This window comes from Fistularia commersonii, chromosome 3 (assembly GCF_037954325.1).
Source record: "Fistularia commersonii isolate RoL2024-O1a breed Wild chromosome 3, RoL_Fcom_v1.0, whole genome shotgun sequence".
In the NCBI taxonomy this organism is placed as follows: Eukaryota; Metazoa; Chordata; class Actinopteri; order Syngnathiformes; family Fistulariidae; genus Fistularia; species Fistularia commersonii.
Genome location: NC_141286.1, coordinates 16,309,635 through 16,333,274, shown reverse-complemented (window position 1 = coordinate 16,333,274; position 23,640 = coordinate 16,309,635). Strand labels below are relative to the sequence as shown.

Here is a 23,640-nt window from a genome sequence, read left to right as displayed (position 1 = left end):
CACTAAATCCTAAATCCATGAACACATCACGGTTTTTGCAATTTGAATACTTTGCTCCTCCAAAGTAGAAAAGGTTTAGTAGTGTATATGATCATGCTCCAAAAAAATAACCAGATATTTCATTCATTGAATAAAATATGGCTTGAATTCTTGTCGTATGAGATTTCTTTAATGGTTTAACAACAAGGACGTGACAGTGCTTTCATCATTAACTGATTGCATGCAAATTACAGCTTAGAGTGTGAGTTAGAGAAGTTCAGAAATGAGTTAGATGAAGTGATGCAGAATCCCCAGAGATGAGAGTCCAATGGACATGTTGGTGCAGGCAATAGAGGTGAAGAAGTGATGGGCAGGTTTGGTATCCAGAGCAGGAACGCAGAGGGACAGACGGTGGTAGAAAAGGATGGAAATGACTGTCATGAATACTTTTTTCCAGAAAGGACAGGAACATAGGTTACTTTATAAGAGCAGAACTAGGAGCACACAGGTAGACTACACCTTGCATAGACAAGGTAAAGTGAAAGAGATCAGTGACTGCAAATTAGTGGTAGGTGAGAGTGTAGCCAGACACCATAGGATGGTGGTTTGTAGGGTGATTCTGGTGACAAGGAAGATCCAAAGCACAAAGGCAGAGCAAAGGACAAAGTGGTGGAAGCTGAAAATGGAGGAGTGTTGTATGGTTTTCAGGGATGAGTTGAGAAAGGCTCTGGGTGGTCAAGGGAGAACTTCCAGATGACTGGACAACTTCAGCTCATCAGGATCAGGGAGACAGGTAGGAGAGTACTTAGTATGTAGTCTTGAAGGAAAGTAGATAAGGAGACTTGGTGGTGCAATGAGGAAGTGCAGGAGTACAGAGAAAGCGGATAGCAAAGAAGAAGTGGGACACTGAAGGGACTGAAGAGAACAGACAGGTGTACAGAGAGATACAGCGTAAGGTAAAGATAGAGGTAGCAAAGGCAAAACAAAGGCCGTGCAATGGCGTATGCTTGGTTGGACTGTAAGGAGGGAGAGAATGATCTATACAGGTTGGCGAAACAGAGAGATGAAGATGGAAAGAATATACAGCAGGTCTGGGTGATTAAGGATAGAGATGGAAATGTATTGACATATGCTAAAAGAGTATTGGGAAGATGGAAAGAGTATTTTGAAGAGCTGACGAATGAGGAAGGTGTAGAAAAGGGTAGAATAGGCGACTACTGTAGACCACAAAGTAGCAGAGATTAGTAAAAGTGAAGTGAGGAAAGTATTGAAGAGGATGAAGAGTGGAAAGCCAGTTGGTCCTGATGATATACCTGTGGAGGTATGGAAGTCTCTAGAAGAGGCAGCAGTAGAGTTTCTGGCTAGATTATTCAACAGGATCATAAAGAGTGAGAAGATGTCAGAGGAATGGAGAAGAAGTGTCATGGTGCCCACTTTAAGAATAAGGGGAATGTGCAGAATTGCGGCAACTATAGAGGGATAAAGTTGATGAGCCATACAATGAAGTTATGGGAAACAGCAGTGGAAACTAGACTGAGAGCGGAGGTCAGCATTTGTGAGCAGCTGTATGGCTTCATGTCAGGAAAGAGTACTCCAGATGCAACATTTGCTTTAAGAATGGTAATAAAGAAGTACAGAGAATGTCATAAGGAGCTGCATTGCTCTAATTGTAGACCTAGAAAAAGTACAGTATGAGGAAGTCATGAGTGGCAGAGAAGTATATTAGACTGGCGCAGGACATGTATGCTAGCTGTGAGACAGTGGTGTGCTGTTGGTGTAACAGAGAAGTTAAAGGTGCAGGTGGGACTCCATCAGGGATCAGCTCTGAGCCCCTTGTTTGCAGTGGTGATGGACAGGCTGTCAGATGAGATAAGACAGGAATCTTCATGGACCATGATGTTTCCAGATGACAATGTGATCTGTATGTGAGGACAGGGAACTAGTAGAGGAAAATCTTGAGGTGGGGGTATGCTTTCTTTATGTTGGCTGCATCATAAAAAAAATTAAATAAAAAACATTTTGGCTTATTATGAAGATCTTAAGAGCCCCTAGAACTTGGAGGCCAAAATCTGTCGCATGGAATGTTGCCATCTTTAACTGGAATCCATCAACTTCTCCCTCTGATGAAAAAGTTGAAATTTGGATTATTTTGATTAATATTTGATTAACTTTGACCTCCAAGAACAGGGGTCCACAACTTTTACCACTCAAACAGTCTCTTAGAAACATGTCCAGACAGTAAAGAAAACATTGGGAGCCACACAAGCCTTTTGAAATTTAAAATGAATTAACATGGCATATAACCATTTTTTTGCCTTCATGCCATGTATAAACAAAATATGTGTTGCATTTTCTTAGATATCAATGAACAACTGCAGAAAAAACAAAATTACATTTCTGCATGCAACAATAAATGTTAAACTCCAAAAAAAGATGTTTGGTTGTAGGCTACTTTCAAGCAAAATACTCTCTATTTGAGTCTTTATTGTACAAATGAAAAAAATAGCCAAACTTAAATTATCCACCGGCAGCAAACCAAAAATGCCATCCTCTCTTCGTGTGCTGTCATCCTTTTACTGGCACGTACAGAAAGAGCGACAAAATAAATTTAACACATTTGATTTAGATGTTACAAGATCTCCATAATCGTCATTTATAATTACATTTCAAAAATAAACAAACTGAAATAAAATACATTTTAATTAAATACTCGTTAATTATCTTCAAAAGCCACAGAGCCACATCAGGGGGATCAAAGAGCTGCATGCGACTCTGGAACAGCGGGTTGACAACCCTTGTCCTAAAACATTCTCCTTAAGGTTAATTCACACAAGCCTTGCAAGTCCAAGCTACAGCATACTGAGAAGACACTGTGACCACAAATGAGTCACTCCCAAATACAGGGAGGTTCAGAAAAATATGAACAACGCAGTACGTCTGCAGTCCTGTAATTACAATACACTTTAACAAGGAGCTGTCTGGTAACTACAGACACTGTGATTCAGTTATTTTTGAGCATTTTAAAGTTGCTGGTCTTTAAAGGCCTGTGCTATTATTTTCTGATAGAGCTGATGATTTGAGAGCTGTGTGATCTTCTGTCCCAGACCCTGGCTCACAGCACCCGCTGGATGAGCGAGAGTACTGAGCTACTGAAAATCTAATGACTTCGCTTACCTGAATACCTCAGATACGGGATTAATGGAAGGACCCCAGTTGATTTGTGGGATTTCTTTCCCTGGGGGCAGAGGGAGTCATTCTCATAATCTCCCAGGCAAAATCAGTCTTTGGGTCCTGGGGGGGAAAGAGTAAGGTTGGAACGATGAAACTTAAAAGGCATCGAGGAGATGCGGGACCCGGTCAGTTTGACCCAACACAGAAATACTCCCTGACTTGGAAATGGACAGGAATGTCCAATTAATAGCTTTCTCAAGTTTGTTGGTGCACAAGTTATCGCAATTGGTGGAGAGATTTACCTGATTAATTGCAGTCAAGCTGATGTAGTAAAGGTCATGACAAAGTTTCCGTGTGCAACCTGGCAGAAAAGTCAGAGCTGGTTCGGATTTTTAATCACACCTGCACTTCTAAATTATATTGAGAAATGGATGATTGTATATTTCATCTTAACATGGGGTACAGACGATGAAAAAAGCATGGCCTTGTCAAAGAGCAATAGTGATTATGCAGAGGCAATAAGACAATTTTTCGACAACTCATGCCTTTTCCCTTAAGATGCTGAGACTGTTAGACCAACGTATCCGTGTCTTTGGTTTACTATGGCTGAAGAATTGGTCAAGTTTTTTCCAGTTTTATAACAAAATATAGAAGATTAACATGTGGTGTCAGCGTAACTAAAAATTACATATGGAGAAATAAGGCACAATTCCACATTTTTAATGTACAGTTCACATTTATAGAGCTGATATAAAACCACTGTGGTACAGATCATTTATAAAAACAAAGCGTGAACAATGATGACATAAATAGTTCAAAATCCTGATCAGTAAAAATATCTTGGTCCCCTTCCTGCATCCAGGCAGAGTGACGATGGTTAGAGGATAAACAGTTCACACCCATGTGTATCCACTTCTCTCACACATGGAGGGAAGTTCTAAACGGGAAAATAAGATGGCACGGTTTCAAAGCTCCGCCCTCAGCGGTTAAGAACATGGATCATGTTAAAGGAGCAATTAGGAAAAGTCATTAGCCTGGGCTTCAGTGATTTTTTTCCTGCCATATCTCATGGCTGCATTCGAGACTACTACTTCTAATATGCTTTTTTTTTCCAGGAAACCTGAAATATTTCTTTCTATACTGATGATGGACAGGAAAGAAGCAGCACTCACTCTCAGGGAAGCTTTAGATGCTGGATATCAGGAATTTTTCTCCTTTTTTTATCTTACGATTGATTGCAAAAAATAGAAACATCACTTTTACCAGTTTGCCTCTGCAAACAGACACCACAAGCCTGACACAATTTCAAATCTGTAACTTCTCATGTCACCTAACTTATCAGTTTGCAGGGTCATCCTATTAAAAATGAGGATGGTGCAGCTCTAGAGGCCAGATCTCAGGTAGGACTTACCAGTAACACCTGTGTGCATGTGTGTGGGCTTTATGAAATGTTACCTTTTGAATGACTGCAGCTGAAGAACTAAATGACAAAACCCAAAATAATCTGAAAAGTTGCTGCATTCATGTAAATAGCTCCTGTTTTTATACAATTCAAGATTGGACGTTGTGGGCTTGTTGCGGGCTTCCTCTGTGAAACTCCGTGGTCATATAAAGATTAGCAAACTTCAGGCCAGGTTAGTTTGAGAAAAATCATAGATGCTGTGATTTCACTGAAATGTTTGACAGTCATATCTGTGAATAGAAAGAACTTGATGCCAATTGTCTCTCATGTGCTTCTTCTTCATTAACACGCAAGTATAACATTCATAAATGTACTGTATGGTAAAAGCAGCATGCTGGGAACACACTACATCAACAAGGCTGCAAGAATCAATAAATTTTCTTGTCAGCTTTCTTCAACTAATTTGATAATCAGTTGGTTTGTGCATATTTAAGATATAAAATTCAATATTTAATATAGTTAGGAAAATCCTTAGTTCCAACCCTATATGGAACCTTACATTGTTAATCCATATAAGAGAGTAGTTGACACGATGACAAAGTAAAAAAACAAAGATCGGATGTTCACTGGTCACAGTACAAACCATTTAGGAGTGGGAAACTGAAATGGCAGCTCTTGGCTCTAGTCTACCCACTGTTACAAGCAAATGTCCTAATTTATGAACGAAAACACTGCAGAGTATCCACCCAGATGGTGACGCTTATCAAAATGGACCAGGACATGATCAAATCTCTTGCAAGGTCTCAGCAGGTCCACACTGACTTCAGACCTGCTGCAGCAATACATCTGTTAGAGGACAAGATACTCAGATTTAAGTTAAAACATTTTAGGCATTTGAAAATGATTTGTAAATGTAAACATTAAGAATGTGTCCAATATCTTACATGAACAAGATTTCTAACACTGTCAGTAAAAGGGGTCAAGTTTCCACAATATACAGATAGACAATTGATTTTTTTCCTTTCCTTTACCTGAGAATAAGGCATGGCATTAACAGCATTACACTACAACTGTAGTATGGAAATGTTACATAACCATGAAACACAGATAAAACATTCAAACCTCAGCTGGAGACCGATAATTAATTGAAATAGTGATGAATTATTTCTACTACTACTTATTTCCAACTTCTTTTGATTAAATTTTTCAATTTAACCAGTAATTTCTTCATCAGCTTGGACCACCCTCAGGTTTTGGTAATAGCTCTTTGCTCTCTTTGAAATGATTTTTCCCCTCTATATGAACCCACTGTTTTATATTACTCTTCAGATTGCCTTGATTTCTTTGTTTCCCCCTGGTCACAGATGTCTGACTAACATTACAATTTACTATTTTAATATAACTTTAAAAAAATGTCAGCTCATGTTCTTCTGCAATCATATTTAATCCAGGACTGCTTGATAGAAAGACTGATTGAACCCTGTCTCTGTATGACTTTTCATCTTAGCTATGCATTGATTAAGTTGAACAGAGAGAGAAAATTACATCAAATGTTGTTTTCTAAAAAAAGGATTTCAAAGTGGAACCTTAACCTAAAAACACACTTTGAAAGTTGTTCCATCTGCAATGTCTTTCCATGAATCCATGGCGTGTTCAGTCACGATTATAGAGATATATTAGGATCGGCACAGCCCCACTGAAATAAGTTGTGTAGAGTGCTCCCAGCATTTGTAAACTTAAGGGATTTCTGTAAAGGAATGTTCAAAGTTTGAGAGAAAAGTTGTACTTCAAATGCAGCAGACGAGGGCTTTCTCAGAGGAGCGCAGAGGTCAGCGAGGCATCAAACCGTCTGGAGATCTTATTGACCGGTCTGACAGATGTCTGTCACTCTCCGAAGCTTGGCTGATGTGTGTGTGTGTGTGTTTGCGTGTGTATGTGTGTGTGTGCCTGTGTATGGGCTGAGAGGGAATATTGGATGTTAGATGAATGTTTTAACCGTCACTATTTCCATTATCATTTCATCAAATAAACTATTTCAATTGCCATCTCATCCAGAGACTGATAATTACATATTTACCCAAAACCTTAATGTGAGACGCATTCAGCTCCATTTCCCTGGTGGAAAAACATTTTGAGTCAACTGGAGGTTCTGTGAATAATTTCTTACACTGTCGCTACCTAAATTGCAAAGATAAGAACAGCACATCAATGTGTTGCTTTCTGGGGCAAAAGGATTAATAATCATTACAGCCTGATAATTAAGACGATGACCCAATGCCTCCAGCAGGATAGACAAAACAGAATAACGTTTGATGCCATTCTCATTATTCAATGTCAAGTCAGTAACCTATTTTTTTCAGATGACAGAAATATTTAAAATAGTTGTATGACTTTTTTTTTTTTCTTTGAGTTTGGATCATGACATATCTGTATGAAAAAAATTGCCTGAACTGACAGCAATGTGCTCATTTGCAGGATTTTTTTTAAATACACATTTCTGTACCCTACATCATTGCTCAAAAATCAATACATCCAGTATTCCAAATACGGCAAAGGCAACAGTCGGAGTTCAGGACACGTCTCAGAGGGCAATGGGCTCAGTGCATTCTGGTTTCTCAAAATCCAATTTGAAAGCTCCTTATACTGTATAACAGGCTTTCTGCTGCAAAGACAGCATGCTTTTTTTGTGCATTGAAAATTAACAATTTGGAAATCATGGCCTAAATCTGCCTTTCAAGAAGGTCATAGCAGTGCTTGATGCAGTGGATGTACTAATGTGTCTCTGGGTCAAGTATCTTCTCAAAGCCAGTTATGCTTCTTTAAAACTGTGATGGTCCTGAAGGAACAAGATTCCCCGCGGCAGCAGCAACATTCACCTCCAAGTGACCGTTTTTATCCATAAGAAGGCATATTCAGCCATGGAGTATGTGATTGTATGTGTGTTTATCATGGGATCTGTAGTTGCAGCTCCTCCTCTTCATCATCCATGTCACTGGTTGGACCATCTGGATTCTCAGGGCCAAAGCGAGCTGATCGCATCTTCCCAAAGAGACCAGGATTCTGCTGCTGGCGCCGCAGTCTATGGAAGCACACACACACACACACACACACACACGCACGCACACACACACACACACACACACACACACACACGGAACAACCTGCTGAAATCACACTAACACATCTAGACCTGATACTTTTGACAGTTTCTGTCTGTCCTCATTCAGATATCACAGCTACAACCATGTAAATGTTTGGAAACCACAATATTCTCATACAATTGATTTGCTTCTAACCCTGTTTGGGTGTGACATAATGTCATATCCTTTGTATCGACATCATATAGATTATGAACAAAAATCATCCATGTAGCTTCATCTCAATGAGATGTTTATTTTTTTTTTTAGGAAAAACTATTGCCTTACAACTTTAACCTTGTTGCTGGTGTGGAAGTGAAGCAAAACTTGGGTTGATTCCATTTTAAAACACCGAAAAGATTTGATTCTAGAGAAGTATAGGCGACTGTTGGGTGAACCTATAGGATGTGTCACAAAAGCTGTCTGTACTTTTGTTAAAACAAATGAATAAATAAATAAATGAATAACAATAAATTAAAACATTTTAAGGCAGGAACAAATCTGTCTCTGTGTAACACCCAAGCCTTGATTTTCATAATACATTCATTTATCTGTGTAATTCTTGTGGACCAAGACATACTTGATGTTGCAATTTATACTGGATATCAGTCTCTGCCAGCAGCTTAGAATATATCCCAAGACAAATCTCACAAGACCATTTCTTTTTTAATAACATTTACATTTTAAGGCATTTTTTCTTTTTAAGTATGAACTGCTAATATAAGTAAAGTCATTTCAAGGTACCCATTGTTCGATAAGCTGGCAGTCCTTTTATATATCAATCTGTATTGTTGTGAATATGAAAAAAAGACCTGTTTACTAGAAATATAGAAGAAAAATAATGGAAAAAATGTGATCTGCTATGGCCTCTGCATTATACCATTGTTTATGTGCTCAGTGTATTTCATTGCAAAGACTGCTGACATGTGATAGGCCTTGTTTGTTGCTTAAGCTGTATATAATAAACTATGACAGTGCTGCAAGGAACGAGGATTTCATTCTAGGGCAAGTAAATGATGTGACAGAGAGTACCAAATGCAGTGACGGAGTCATACCAAAATCAGCATTTTAAGATGAACTAAAAGTAGTTCCAGAACTCACTCAGAAAAAACAAAGCACAACAAAAACTGAGCTGTTATCCCCCCTCTCTCCTGCAATGAACAGCTGAGTCAGTACAATGCAATAATATTAAATATATTCTGCAATTTGCAGTTTTACTATATGACAGCAGGCCAATCAACAAACAAAACAGGGAACAGTTTTTACTCATTTTAATCTGTTGGCAAGGCTGTTATTTTTGTCTCCTATAAACATTCATGGTAATAGAGCTCATTTGAAATTGAAAGGTCAAGAAAGGAGGTATAGTAGTAGTGGCATGAAGTATCTCTTTTATACTGTGTTACCTTTTAGCCATCGCATGAGCTTAGACTCATTCAAAATTTATCCTGGAAAGTAAACATCTATACCATAAGGCTTTTTTTCAGTTCTGGTGGGAAACCATTAGTGAACCTTTTTCATCTTCCGACCTACCTTGCATTGGCCTACATTCCTATAATCTATAATGCACTTTGACCCCCCCCATACCACTAGTTGAGGCAAATGGCCAGCTGCCTGAGAAGGGTTTTCCTTTTTCCCCCCAGCGCCAGGGGAGCAGTTAGGGGTTCAGTGTCTTGCTCAGCAGCACTTCCACACACTAGGAGGAGTCGGGAATCGAACCAGGAATGTTCAGTTCCAAAGACGATTGCCCTGATCTTCTTAAAACAACAATTTTCGGAAAAATCTAACTCTTGATGACATCATTAACAAAGACAGTCAGGCCTGGAAATCACAAAGGGAAGAATGCATCTGGAACATTTCAACATGGTTTCCGTTTGTCACAGCGGCTTGTAGATAAGATTTGAGATGTTCCTCCTCCCAATATTGTTTGACATGATTTACAGGAATTGATCCAATAAAACAGAGCTCTGTAGAGTTCATGGGTCACGCTGGAGAACAAATCAACACAAATTATCAGAGCTAATGTAGTAATGAGGGAATGAAGATTAAGAAGTTAGGTTAACTTAAGGCTTAGTACAAAAAAACTTCAGAGCTGGTGTGTAAACACAGCTTAGCTGAATCCTCAGATTAATTAATGGGATACTATTAGTATTTTACTATTAAGGACAGTAATAAGGATACTATTAGTATTAATTCGTATTAATTAGTATTAATTCCTCTTCCTTCGGCCACAGGGAATCTTCAAATCTTTGTACTAAAGACCTTAAAACACTTTATAGCCTTGACTTTGACACGTTGTAGTTTTATTTTTATTTCTTATTCCCCCTTCTTTTTTTTTTACAGTTTATACAATTTCCCACTATTATTTATTATGTTATTATTTATTATGTTATTTATTATGTTTATTATGTTATGTTTTACTTGAAACTGGCACAACAATTTCCTTCGGGATAAATAAAGTTGTTCTTATTCTTATTCTTATTTTTATTCTTATTCTTAGTATCTTAGTATTGGGGAAAGATCAAACTCAAAACTGAGCAACTTGTTGAGAAAAAAAAAAGCTGGAGTGCTGAAAATCCTTATTACAGTGAACAAGTTGTAATGTTATAGGATTATTAATAATAACCATCAAAATTGGTGGACGGATCTGACTGCAAACTTTCAGCCATGTAACAGTCTAATTTCTGAAAGAACATCTCTTTTTTGGAAAAAAAAAATCCCATATGTCATTGTGTAAACAAATAGATTACACAAGATTACCTTTACAGCCCTTGAAGAATTAGTGGTTTTGTACAACAAAGTGTTTTTCTGTGAGGCAAATGTATCTTTATAGTTAAATGTAAACGCTGCGCTTTCCCTTAATGCCCAGCAGCATGATAAGGTACTGAAACCCTGGGTGCATCAGGGAGAGTGAAAATGTGAATGAAACAAAAATGGAATGAAGGAATGCTTCGGCTACACCCTCTGTGACAACACACGCAGATTTGTGTCAGCCTCTGAAGCTGTTACCATGCCGACACGCCTGTCACTCCTCCACACAGTGGAGTGATGAGAGAGCTCTCTGTTACTACGGTAACCTATGCCTTGGAGCGCTGTGATTGGCTGACTGTGGCCAAGACGTGGAGAAAATGGAGAGAATAAAGAAGGAGAGGAAGAGAGCGAGGAGCTGAAGACTGTGCAAAGCTGATAATGTAAAGCTGAGTAAGACACATGCATGGAAGCGTGCATGTGTATTTTCATACACACACTTCATTTGTTCATAGCGATAGAAGTAAGTGGTAAAGTTCATTGTAGGCTTGGCAGCTACAAGTAGACATCACACACACACACACACACACACACACACACACACACACACACACACACACACACACACACACACACACACACACACACACACACACACACACACACACACACACACACACACACACACACACACACACACACACACACGCCTGAACTACAGTGAGTGTGCTGATAACTGGTTGAAGTGTTTGAAAATGTGTGCACTGCTGCTTAACACATTGCTCCCCCTTTTGTTACTGTACAAATATTAATGTTCTCTCTGAAACAATTTCACCTTTTAGACTGAATTCCTGGCTTGTTTTGAAAGCAAAGTGCCACTAAAACACTTAGCTGTGGCCAAAATAATAATGAAAATGAACACTCAAGTGGAGGTAGTGGTGGTAGCAAATTGCACCAGCAGTTATGAACACTATTTACCTTTGCCATGGAGGTCATACGGCCGTCTGTCATCTGGATGATACAGAGAAAGTTGCCCCCATGGATTCTGAATGAAGGTTTACTGAAAGAGCTGTCATTTCCCTTGAAGTCATCCCAAACCACACTGACAAATCCTTCTTTTTGGACAAACCTTAGTGATAGTCTCAAGAAGACATTGGCCTGCAGCCTCGAGCACAAGGAGCCTGAGCCTCAGCAAAAAAGAGCAGAACACGCAGTCCACATAGCAGCTGACAAAAAGTGATTGAGCTGGACACTGTAAAAACGCTATCTTACTTAACAAAGAAATAGAAATTGATTCAGTCAGTCATAGTGTGATTATGTAAGTAATTGTATCATATGACAGTATCATTTGGGTAGATGATTAGTGGAAACCGTCAATGGATCAGGACTGGAATGAATATGAATCCCTCTTTTAATATAACATAGATGTTCATATATAATTTCAAGTCATTTCTCTTTCCATAAAAAAACTATTTCAAAGATTATTCTTATATCTATCTTTTGGATTATGCACATTTTGCACATATTTTATGGACTCATGAAGCCAAAAAAAAAAAATTGGGCATATTTTTAAATGTTGGAAATATTTTTATACATGGGCCAACATGATAGTTATAATAGAGTAATTGACTATTGGCCTTAGCAAAGGGATGCACACAAAGGAGTGTACTTCTAGTTCATAACAGAAGGAATTGCGGCTTATCTCCACTGAAGTATTCTTTTCCCTCTAAAAATACTCATCTATGAATCCTTTGAAGACAGTGTATTGTTTTATGATATAAAACATCAGAGTAAAATGTGGACCAAAGGTACAGTCCATCTTCAGCCCTTGGTCTCGGTAAAATAAAGGCCCAGGAGAGAATGGATTACTTGGACTATGTGGCCTCATGAAACTTTGTGAATGAAGACCTATCTTGACAAGAACATTCATCTCCCACATGTTGTATTTGTCAGATAAAGTGGCATTGAGGAAAAGAAAGAAACCAGAGCTGGACATGTACAGAGGAGGGATAGTGAATATCTGGGAAGAGGTGCACTGACATTGGTACTGCCTGGCTGGAGGCCTAGAGGGAGACTAAAAGGGAGATTCATGGATGGAGTGAAAGAGGACGTGATGTCAGTTGTTGTAAGAAGAGGATACAGAGAATAGAGTTGGATGGAGGAAGACCCCTGAAGGAAGCAGTCGAAAGGAGAAGGAGAAAAAGAAGAAGAGAAAGAGGAAGAAGAAAAAGAAGAAGATGAAGAAGAACCATTTGTCCTACACACCCCTGATGTGTAGGACACATCCAGTACTGAATAGGGTATGTAAGAAGTGACAGATCTAAATACTGTGATCCTTAAAATATTGGATTTGAAGCAAGTGTTGTCAGGAAAGTTTCCTCTCTGGTCTCTGTACTCTTGATAAAGCACCACTGGCATGATTTTGGTAAGTCTTAGATGCAGTGCTACCCCTGCTACCAAACAATTTATTGGTAGTTTTGTGGTAACAACAAAGAGTGACAGCAGAACTTGCTTAGCAAACTAACCAAAAATTAACAACTATCTTTCCTCTTTTATGGAGTGGAGTGTATGGCACTGACTCAAGCTCTCATCTTCCCCCACAAACAACTTAAACAAGCACAGTCAACTTTGGCATTATATTAAGACATGCTATTGTACCAGCATTAGGTAGTAAGTCTAAGAGTGCAATAACATTATCGTGTTACACTATAACATATGGACAGGACATTGATCATTCTGTTGACCTTGTCCATGAGCTTTGCTTACACCAATTAATATCAGTAGCATTTTGGCATGTAAGACTGTCCCTGTCCTTTCGTCCTCTCTCTGCCACAAGCACAATTGAAATAAGGTGGTCAAAAAAGGACGATAATTTCAACATCATCATTATTCCTTTGATAATTGATCATTCAATAAAAAGAATTATTGTGAGGCATGCGAACCTATTCGTCTAAATGATTGTGAAAGAATTCTGTTGCATTAAAATGTATTCAAATGTGTCTAAAATGTGAGGCCAAAAAGATAGGGCAATTAATAGTGATAATATTTAATTATAACCTACAATAATGACTTCCAATAATCCCAACATAATATTAGATTTTTTTTGGTCACTTTTTTTTTCAAAATGATGTCATTTCCTCTTTGGCTTCATGTTACAGCAGCCATTACTGTCTACAACAAAATGTAATAGCAATATGTATGATTGCAAGTTAATCATTTTTTTCAGTTCAGGAATTACATAAGGCTTATTGTGTATTATTGTATATAATTCATTATCAGAAAAGGCATTATCCCACATAACTGCTTTGTAATTAAGAGTCAAAGTATGCAAGAGCCCCTTACATGATACACACAAGAGAGCATACACGTGTGCGTGCATGTGGGATACTTAAACTTCCTGACTTGAGCTACAGGTTAGCCAAATACTTGTAACCCGTAATAACTATGTTTACTATTAGAATAAACTCGTTGATTTTCATCTTACATTCTTACTAATGTCTTGGTTAGTGTCTTACATTTTTGCTCATGCTGTTTTGTCAAAAAAGACAAAAAAAAAACAGACTGTACCCAGGCAATGTGCAAAAATGTAATGACTTGCTAACTATAAGGCAATATCTAGATTGAATTCTCCATTATGGATAAAAATGATTAATATTTCAACTGATTTTATGAACTCTTTCCTATGCCCTTCCCACATAATAAAGGGAAGCCATGAAGGGAAGCCAAGCTTCATCACATACAACTAATTCCCCTCTGTAACGCTCTGGTTTACTTTCACAAAATGAAAAACTGAAAAACTGCTCAAAAATGAGAGGTTTATCAGTACTTCTGGTGGGGGAGAGAAGGTATTTGTCAGGTATTTTTTGCTCTTCAAAAGTGGAGTTGTAAAGCAGCAAGGCATATTACAGTGTTTTTGACATGTTCTGCTGCTGTTACTGCCTGAATGTAAAAATTCCCAGCTGAGTGTCAAAGATGCTGCCATGTTCATGACTGCATACATGTATCTAAAAATTGGTGCATTCATATACCTTTTACAAAAACTTGAATACCTGATAAAGATATTAAAATCTTGTTATCTGCTTTTCAAAAGATATCCCATTCTTCACTTCAGAGGATCCGATTGGAAACAAACCATCTTGATCTCACCTTATTGCTTTGTCAACTCAGTGGTCTAGTCTGAAGATTAGGCCTATTTCTAATGCCCCTTTTTTCTTAAATATGTGTTTTGATGTTTTCAATTTCACAATAACTATTAGTATTTTGTATTAAATCTTTGCTGCTTTGTACTCAAGTTGAACCAGTGTTTCAGACATGTAACTTCTAACAAGAATATAATTTTGAAATTGTACCTTGACTGTAAGTGTTCCAGCTGGACCTGCAGGTTTTCAGTCTGTTCCACCTGCTCATCCAAAGACCGCTGCAGCTTCCTGGTTTGATTGTGGGACTCATCCAGCTAGAGACACACATCAACACAAACAATCAAACCTTGATACAGATGTTTGGAGTCTCTGTGTATTCTTCTTCTTCAGTCTTCCTTGCCAATTTCAGCCCATGAGACAAACTCAGAGCAACATACTTCAAAGCTAGAGTGTTTAAAATTTAGAATGGATCAGACAAAAAAGCCTTGTCGAATCACAAGTATCTTTTTATGAGCAATTAATTACCTGAAGCGCCAACAGTGTTGACTTAAAATTATCCATTCATACACCCCGTAGTCAGTTACTGTTGTGTCTAAAACTTGCCTGAATGTTCCTAACAGAGAGATCTTAAAGGTAAACTGCAATAAAATACAATAACTACTAATAAATATTTGTTTTAATTTATAATTTTTCCATTATGCTACAGTTTTTACAGAATCCCTCAAACACTTTAGGGGTTGCAGAGTACTTTCCTAAAACCAAGACATTGATTACCATGACAATTAAAACTTATGTCTAAGTCCCTAAACAGACACATGCAAATCAAACTGGGCACCTTTGCTGCACAACGGCCTACTTATTTGAGTTATCGTGTCAACAAATTTGCCGAAGAGATTAATGTTCCAGGTTGATAAGGGTGATTTGTTTTATTCTGCTCTTGCCAAGAAAATGAATTTCTATTCAGAATCAAATACCTGAAGAAGTCATCACATCCACTGGGGATCTAAAGGATGCATTGAATGAAGCATTCTGGACTACATGAATTCATACAGTCAAGACTATGAAGCGAGAGACAGACCGAGAGTGAGAGCGAGTGTGTGTGTCATTTGTAGTCATATTTTTCTCTTTCCCCGTCCTAGTCAATTTTTTAGAGTGATATGACCACCCCTAGCCCCTCCTCTCCTTTTTCCCTGTTAAAATGAAATTATTGACAGTGTCACCAGGGATTCACAAAGTAAAGTTAGATTTGGATTCAGGAAGATTGCTGTACATCTCACATCTAGTTATAAAGTTTTTTTCATACATTATATATTGTTTTCAAATGAAATATCCAAAATGCTAAAATACTACCTTTTCCTAAGCTGCCAAAGAAGAGTTTGTTTTAGAAAATGTTATAAAGGATATTAAACCAATTTATTTATATCCACATCATTAAAGATATGTTGAGATTTGTATCAAATCTGACTCTGTTCTAACAAGCTTCTGGACTATGCATTGTGAATATATAATAACGTATAGTCACAAACATGTCACATGCCAACACACAAGTATCTGTACCTCATCCTCTGCCTGTCCCAACTCTTTCTTAAGCTCTTCTACTCTCAGGCGCAGCTTCTTGACTTCAGCCTCATGGCTCTCCACCCGGCGGTTGGTGTGGGCGAGCTCGGCCGTCTTCTCTTGGAACTGTTTCTTCAGCTTGGCGTGGATGTGGCGAAGGTCAGCCAGTTCCTGAGGAAACAACAACTTTATGGCCAACAAAGCACTGCTTCCACTTGAGAGTAGGCTGAAATCTGCCTTTAAAAGTTGTTAGTTATGTTAGTTAGTGTTAGTCCATGAGTTACCATTACTGTTCCTTTACAAAAGGTCACATATTAAGTGTGCAGACTTCTATTAAATTTATGTGAGAATGTAATCAATAACTACAAACCTAAACTTTATATTAAAGCCCAGAAAATGTTTCAAAAATGCATATCTCCATCAATTAATATGGACCAAGTGTACACCTTGAACACCTATTTTCTTATCTGACATTCATCCATAGTCATCAGCTGTAATTACCATCCCTATGGACCCTAATTTCTTCCATGTGCTCAACATTTGAATATAACATTTTGGAATTATTTGACTTTAAGATCTACTTCAGACTTGATGTTCACATTTGACATTTTATCCTGAACATGTTTAGATTTTTTTTTCCTATAATATCATTTCAATTACTGTGACTTCAATATGAATTGTACAAATTATTCCAGTGACGAATGAATAAATTCAACTAAACAGGCTGGTATGTATGGTTATATATAAATGCATAGACAAATACAACAAATTTTAATGGATACTGTGCTATGTATAACCAATACAGCCTCAGGGCCGCATGGGCCGGTGTCTCCCTGAGCCAGTCCAAAGCCCGGATAAATGCAGAGGGTTGCATCAGGAAGGGCATCCGGTGTGAAACTTTTGCAAAAACCAAACAGCAGTATGGCATCATGCTAGAATGAGTGCTACAGATGCAGTATTTGGTTTGAGAATGCTAATAGAGAAGTGCAGAGAAGGCCAGAGGGAGCTGCATTGTGTTTTTGAAGACCTAGAAAAAGCAAATGACCGGGTGCCAAGAGAGGAACTCCGGTACTGTATGAGGAAATCTGGAGTGGCAGAGAAGTATGTTAGATTGGTGCAGGACATGTATGCTAGCTGTGAGACAGTAATGCGGTGTGCTGTAGGGGTAACAGAGAAGTTAAAGGTGGAGGTGGGACTCCATCAGGGATCAGCTCTGAGCCCTTTCTTGTTTGTAGTGGTGATGGACAGGCCGACAGATGAGATTTTTCAGGAATCGCCATGGACCATGATGTTTGCAGATGACACTGTGATCCTTAGTGAGAACAGGGAACAGGTTGAGGAAAATCTATAGAGGTGGAGGTATGCGCTGGAAAGGAGAGGAATGAAGGTTAGCCAGAGCAAGACTGAGTATATATGTGTGAATAAGAGGAACCTGGGTGTAACGTTGAGGCTACAGGGAGTGGAGATCAAGATGTTGGAAAAGAGGTGAAGAGACAGGTTCAAGCAGGTTGGGATGGATGGAGAAAAGTGTCAGGGGTACTATGTGATAGAGGCCTATCAGCCAGAATGAAAGGAGAGGTGTACAAGACAGTGGTGAGACCAGTGATGCTGTATGCCCTAGAAACAGTTCCAATGACAAAAATACAGGTGGCAGAGCTAGAGGTTGCAGAGATGGAGATGATAAGCTTCTATTTTGTAGTGACCAGGATGGATAGGGTCAGGAATTACTCTATCAGAGGACAGCACATGTTAGATGTTTTGGAGAGAAGGTCAGATAAGCCAGACTGAAATGGTTCAGTCATTTCCAGAGGAGGGATAGTGAATATACTGGTAGAGTGATGGTGGAATTGGAGCTGCCAGGCAGGAGGTCTCGAGGAGGACCAAAGAGAAGAATTATGGATGTAATGAGAGGGGATATGAAGGTAGTTGTTGTGAGAGAGGAGGATACAGCGAATAGGGTTAGATGGACAAGGTTGATTTGCTGTGGTGACCCATGAAGGAAAAAGCCGAGAGAAGAAGACTTTACTATGTATAACCGATAATATGACAAACAAACCTTATCAGTAATATAAATATTTGTGCAAAAAGTACAAAAAAACTGATAAAATCAACTGCAAAATATTCAAGATACAAGACAGAAGAATGAATGCTATATGGGTGAAAGAACAGTTGGCAGGGCTGTTCTGTAATTGGTTTGTCCTGTTGATTCTTTGGCTGTTGAAATATGGATGACTATCTTGAAGGTATATAATACCTTCTGGAGAAGAGGAGTTTTAGGAGGATGCGAAATTATCTAAAACAATGCACAAGATGATGCACTTCCTTGTACCCCAAACTGTTCCAGAGAGAGGAGCATCTCTATCAAGCTTCAACTATGTGATTGTGGTCAGGCTGGAGACAGCTGAAGGCTTCCGTCCGCAGGTTTGCATCAGGATTAGTCAAAGGGAGCCTGCGCTGACAGCTAATGGCATCATCAATAATGCACCAGTCACTCACTGCACTCTCACACACGTTAATTCAGCCTCCCTCTTTGCCGTCTCACACCAAATAGCTCCCAGGACACTTCCACTTCCAAGAAGGCTTTTCTGAACTTATATACCAACATGATGGAGAGAAATGAGATATCTATGGGAACAATAAAAGGCAAGCCCAAGGCAAGGGAAATTCCTTTTTCATATTTATATCTGTATTTTCAGTTCAACTTTATTGCATCATAAATATTTTATACTAGGACCTCACATAACTTTGCCTTCTTATGGAGGTAACGTACTGTGTACAATACAATAATATAGTCCTTTGAATGTGTGAAATATATATTGCCATCCTCCATATAGAATATTTATATGAACATGATGAAGAAATGCCTGAATTCACAGATAAACACTGTGGCAACCCCAGGGTGCAGGGTGATGGAGAGGAATGATGCCAATGAGGAATAAAAGGATGAAGGAATGAGACAGGTGAGATGCTATTTGGGGGTGGGACAGCTCAGAGATAACAATAACAGGAAGCAATAAGCACAAATAAACTGATTGATTGTAAATTCACAAACATGTTTTTTAGTTGTTTCTAGTCTAAAACAGCCAGATGATGTGGTTTTTAAGAAACAAACTATTTTCTTGGAAAGGTACAGTTGGTCTTGATCCTGAAAGTAAGACTATTAGGAAGATGATGCAAGAGACCACTTAACAGAGAAAAAGCAAGCTGAAGTGATTTCACAACCCATTTCCATCAGTTTTTTATATGAAAAATGTCAGTTCAACAAAATAATTAATAGTAAAAAATGAAAACAAAGGTGTTTTGGAGAGCCATTTAAAAGTGCTTCACTTGAAGTCCTATTGATGGAACTGAGAAGCAGGAGCCATCATCATGATGGTGGTATTTTTGTGAGGGTTTCAGTCTGCTATTGATGTACTCTAATAGGCTGATGTGTGCCTTGAAAGCTCAAGTCCACTTGAAATATTTGGTGTGGTTTCATTTTTTTGTCAGTTTCTTGACCAAATGTGTCCTCTTCTCTCTGTGCCAAAGAAGAAGAGTATTCCTCTGGTTTTGAAAAGAGGTCTCCTTTTCAAAACCAGTACTTGGGAAGAATCTTCTCATATAAACGGGAGAGGTTTTATATTCAGACCAATGTGGTATGTATTTTTCATCTACTTTTGAATTTTAAACACACGGGAAATGAACATTTTAAGTGAGGTGCAGAAAATTAAAGATGGAAAAAGAAAATGTCTTAATTACCTTTCAGAGAGACAAACTGATGAGACAAATTAATTATATTTTCAGTTTCATTTCTACTTTTGTCAGCATGGTGTATAAAACTAATAACAGATTTTTTTATGTAATAGAAATGGCGATTGAGGATTTTAATTAGAAATGACATGAAGTTAGGGAATAAATCAGATAATAAATTATTATACTATAAAAACTGAATACATTTAAATATCGCAATTAAACTTTTACATTTTAATTTGGATGTCTCGTTCGGTTTAACAGAGACTTAAATTGGCCCTTTTTACTTTTTGTTCATGGAGAAAAAATAATGAATTGGGGACACAACTGAATCAATAACAGAAAATCTTCATAAAACTGAAAAGCAAAAAAACAAATTAAAAAAAAATTCGGAGGGCACAAATAGGAAATGTGTGCATACTTTCACAAAGTTTCAGTGGCCCATTACCTGATATGGGGAAAAATCAATTTAAGCGTTACAGGTTTCTGTTCATGAAGAATGTCACTGTCAGACAATGTCATTAATATCAGACTGGACAGTAAGGCAGAGTGCACGATAAAAAGACAGAAGAGTGAAGGAATATACGAAGGACAGGAAGAACAGAAATTGAGGGGATAGGCAATAGGATAAATGACAATTGGAAAGGGGGAGGAGGAAGGTAGATGCAAGAGAGGAAGACAGGAGAAAGGAGGCATGTAAGAATAAGAAAGAAGAGGCAAAAGGGTATGGAAGAAGGGAGCCAGCAAAGGGCAAGAACAGAGATGGAGAAAATGAGAAAGGGGCATGAGGAGAGGAGGAATGGAGAGAGGAGACAGATGGAATGCAAAGAAAAGTGGAGAAGAGATGATGAAAAGAAATATTGAAGACGCAGGGCAAGGATGGAAAATGGGGAAGATAGAGGAAGACGTAAAGGTGGAGGACAGGCAATGAAGAAGAAAGATAGAGATGACAGGAGAAAGATATTGAGATGAAGGGAAATGGTAAATATGAGGAATTATGTAGGAGTAGGACTGTGTAGCAGGAAACTATGGCTTTGCAGAGACTGTGTGTGTTTTTAAGTGTAGATGTGTGTGTTGTTTATTCAGGCATCTTATTCATGTGTGTCAAAAGATATACTCCATTATGTCTTTATCCATTTGTGCCAAACCTATATTTTTTGTAGTGTGTGTGCACGCTTGTGTGTGTGTGTGTTTGTGTTTGTGTGTTATGCCACACTGCCTTTTAAATGTTTCTCCTTGACTGAAGAGACCCTGAAGTCTGGCATTACATCTGTTCCACAAAAACAAAGACACACATGTGCGCACGTGTGCGCGAACACACACACTGTTCCCCACCAATATCTTTCCACATTCATCACCTTGACAAAAAGGTTTTTTAATGAGGAAAAAACAGAATTAACTGATGTGTACTATACTATAGCTCATTTTGACTTGTGAAAACAATACATACACACACAGATGCTCATGTGCGTGCACGCGCCCACACACACACACACAGATGCTCACGTGCGTGCACACGCACACACACACACACACACACACACACACACAAACACACACACAGTCTTTTTCTCTATGCCACTTTTTTTAAAACCATACAGCATCGTCTGTGTCACCACTGTCTTGTGCACCTTTCCTTTAATTCTGGCTGATACCCTTTATCTCACCCACACCCACACCCACCCACACAGTCTACCATCCCCCACTGCCACAGTGAATTTAGCAGTAATGGAGACAGTAAAGTCTCTCTCCTGCACAGTGTAGAGCAAAACTGGGTGTATAGGCAGGGGCAGTATGATGGGGGAGGGGCTAACTGGGGAGAACAGATCAGCTCAATAAAACAGCAAGCAAGAAAGAAGAGAAAGACAGATAGAAGAGGCTATATTACACACTCACCCACATCATCAATATCGATGTATGGTAACTAGCCAAGCGTTAATGTGTTTTTATATATGAAATTTGACAGACTTTTCAAAAACGAAATGGGAAATCAGTGAAAAATTCAGAGAAATGTCCTCATATTTGTAAGAGAGACGATCCAAAAAACAGCCAGAAATTTGTGGTCAAAAAGTGTAGAAAGTATAAAAAAAAAAAGAAAAGAAAAAAAAAATCAAAAGAAAAAAAACAAAACAGGAAAATTGCCGTTAGGGGAAACACAAGGAAATTATGAGAAATGAAAAACTCATTGCCCGGGCGAAACTGGAGGATCATCATCTATTTGGGTCTTTGATTTTCACACTTGAGCTGACATTGGGATATATATTGCTATTCAAAAGGGAACCTCAAGATATAATCTTCCTCAAATAACTGGAAACCAATGTCATGATTGTTACTAAAATATGGATTATATTGCATTTTGGTGCCAACACACTCTAAATTGTATCACATATCCTTCAGTTACCAAGAAAGTTTCAATGCGGTCACATATTAAACATTTATCCCAAGGGAAGCAGAGACATACCTGCACATTTTTACGGCAACACAATTAAAGCACATTTGCTGCTAGGATCGAGTATACGTCATCGCACGCACACACACACACACACACACACACACACACACACACACACACACACACACACACACACACACACACACACACACACACACACACACACACACACACACACACACACACACACACACACACACACACACACACACACACACACACACACACACACACACACACACACACACACACACACACACACACACACACACCTGCTGAATAGCCCTAGCTATCAAAGTTCTAAAGATGGATCACAAATGATGAGGCACACTCACAAACACAATGGGTGGGGCGTGTTTTTGTGTGCAGTTGTGAGTGTGTTGCAGAGTGACATTGCACATCAATCTGTGCAGTAGTAGTGATGCCCAAAGCTCCAGCTCTGACGATGATACTACTATCAATCAACCTGTGTTTGTAAAAGTGTGTCCGCCTGCCTCTGTGTGTGTTTGTGTGTGTATCCAGTGTCTTAATCGCTTGCCCTCTTTCTCATTCTCTGTCCAGATCAATACAGCGGTTTCTTCACTATATACACAAAACACTATTAATCTCGCTCCTTTTATTTTCACTCAAAAGATGTGTGAGTGTCTGTGTCTGCGCGTGCACACACTCATGCACACACAGCTGAAGAGTTCTGAAAGACAAGGTCAAAGCACAGACTTCTTACTCATTACTGCCTATGCTACAGTAAGGGTTTGTAACAGTTAACTGAAGAGTACCAACCTTTGGATTTTTCTTAACAAGATACAGAAAAGTGAAAGTAAGATGCAACAAAAGCTAGAAGCAGCTCGTCTTACCTTGTTTCTTTCAAACAGCTCTGTCTGAATGGCCTTGAGGTCGGTATCGAGGGCAGAGGCAGCCTGCCGGCGTTTCTTGGCCAGTTGTTCCTCCAGGTCTTCAGCCTGAGTCCTCAGCTTCTTGTTGTCTCGCTCCAGTGCCAGTTTCTCGGTCTCCAGACGCTCCCTGCGGCCCCACTCGGCGGCGTTCTCCACCTGCAGCCGCTCCATCTGACACATATGCATCGTTGAGTGCGAGAACTCCTCACAGTCTGTGAGTGTATCTTGGAAACGATTGGAATCCTTTTTATAGGTATTGTCCGGCCCGATGTGTTGGTGGGTTTGTAGTATTATGGTATGGCTATGTCAGGGTAGAGTTTCACCAACAGCTCAATACCACATCAGTTAAGTTCTTTCACACTTTACTTACAAAACCAGGACAAAATAAAATGTTGTTGGCCACCCGTTGTCCTAATTTTTTCCCCCACCAACAATG

General features: G+C 38.8%; 1 protein-coding gene across 1 annotated transcript in view; it reads right to left on the bottom strand.

The window, feature by feature from the left end:
• Nucleotides 1-6,943: 6,943 nt before the first annotated feature.
• Nucleotides 6,944-23,640, bottom strand: part of ccdc102a (coiled-coil domain containing 102A) — a 62,400-nt gene continuing 45,703 nt past the window's right edge. The window contains exons 7-10 of the mRNA XM_086143821.1: nt 23,166-23,375; nt 16,131-16,301; nt 14,784-14,887; nt 6,944-7,631 (exon numbers count right to left, since the gene is read on the bottom strand). Coding sequence (XP_085999947.1) covers nt 7,499-7,631; nt 14,784-14,887; nt 16,131-16,301; nt 23,166-23,375 — 618 coding nt within the window. The 3' untranslated portion in view covers nt 6,944-7,498. The remainder of the gene's footprint in view (nt 7,632-14,783; nt 14,888-16,130; nt 16,302-23,165; nt 23,376-23,640) is intronic.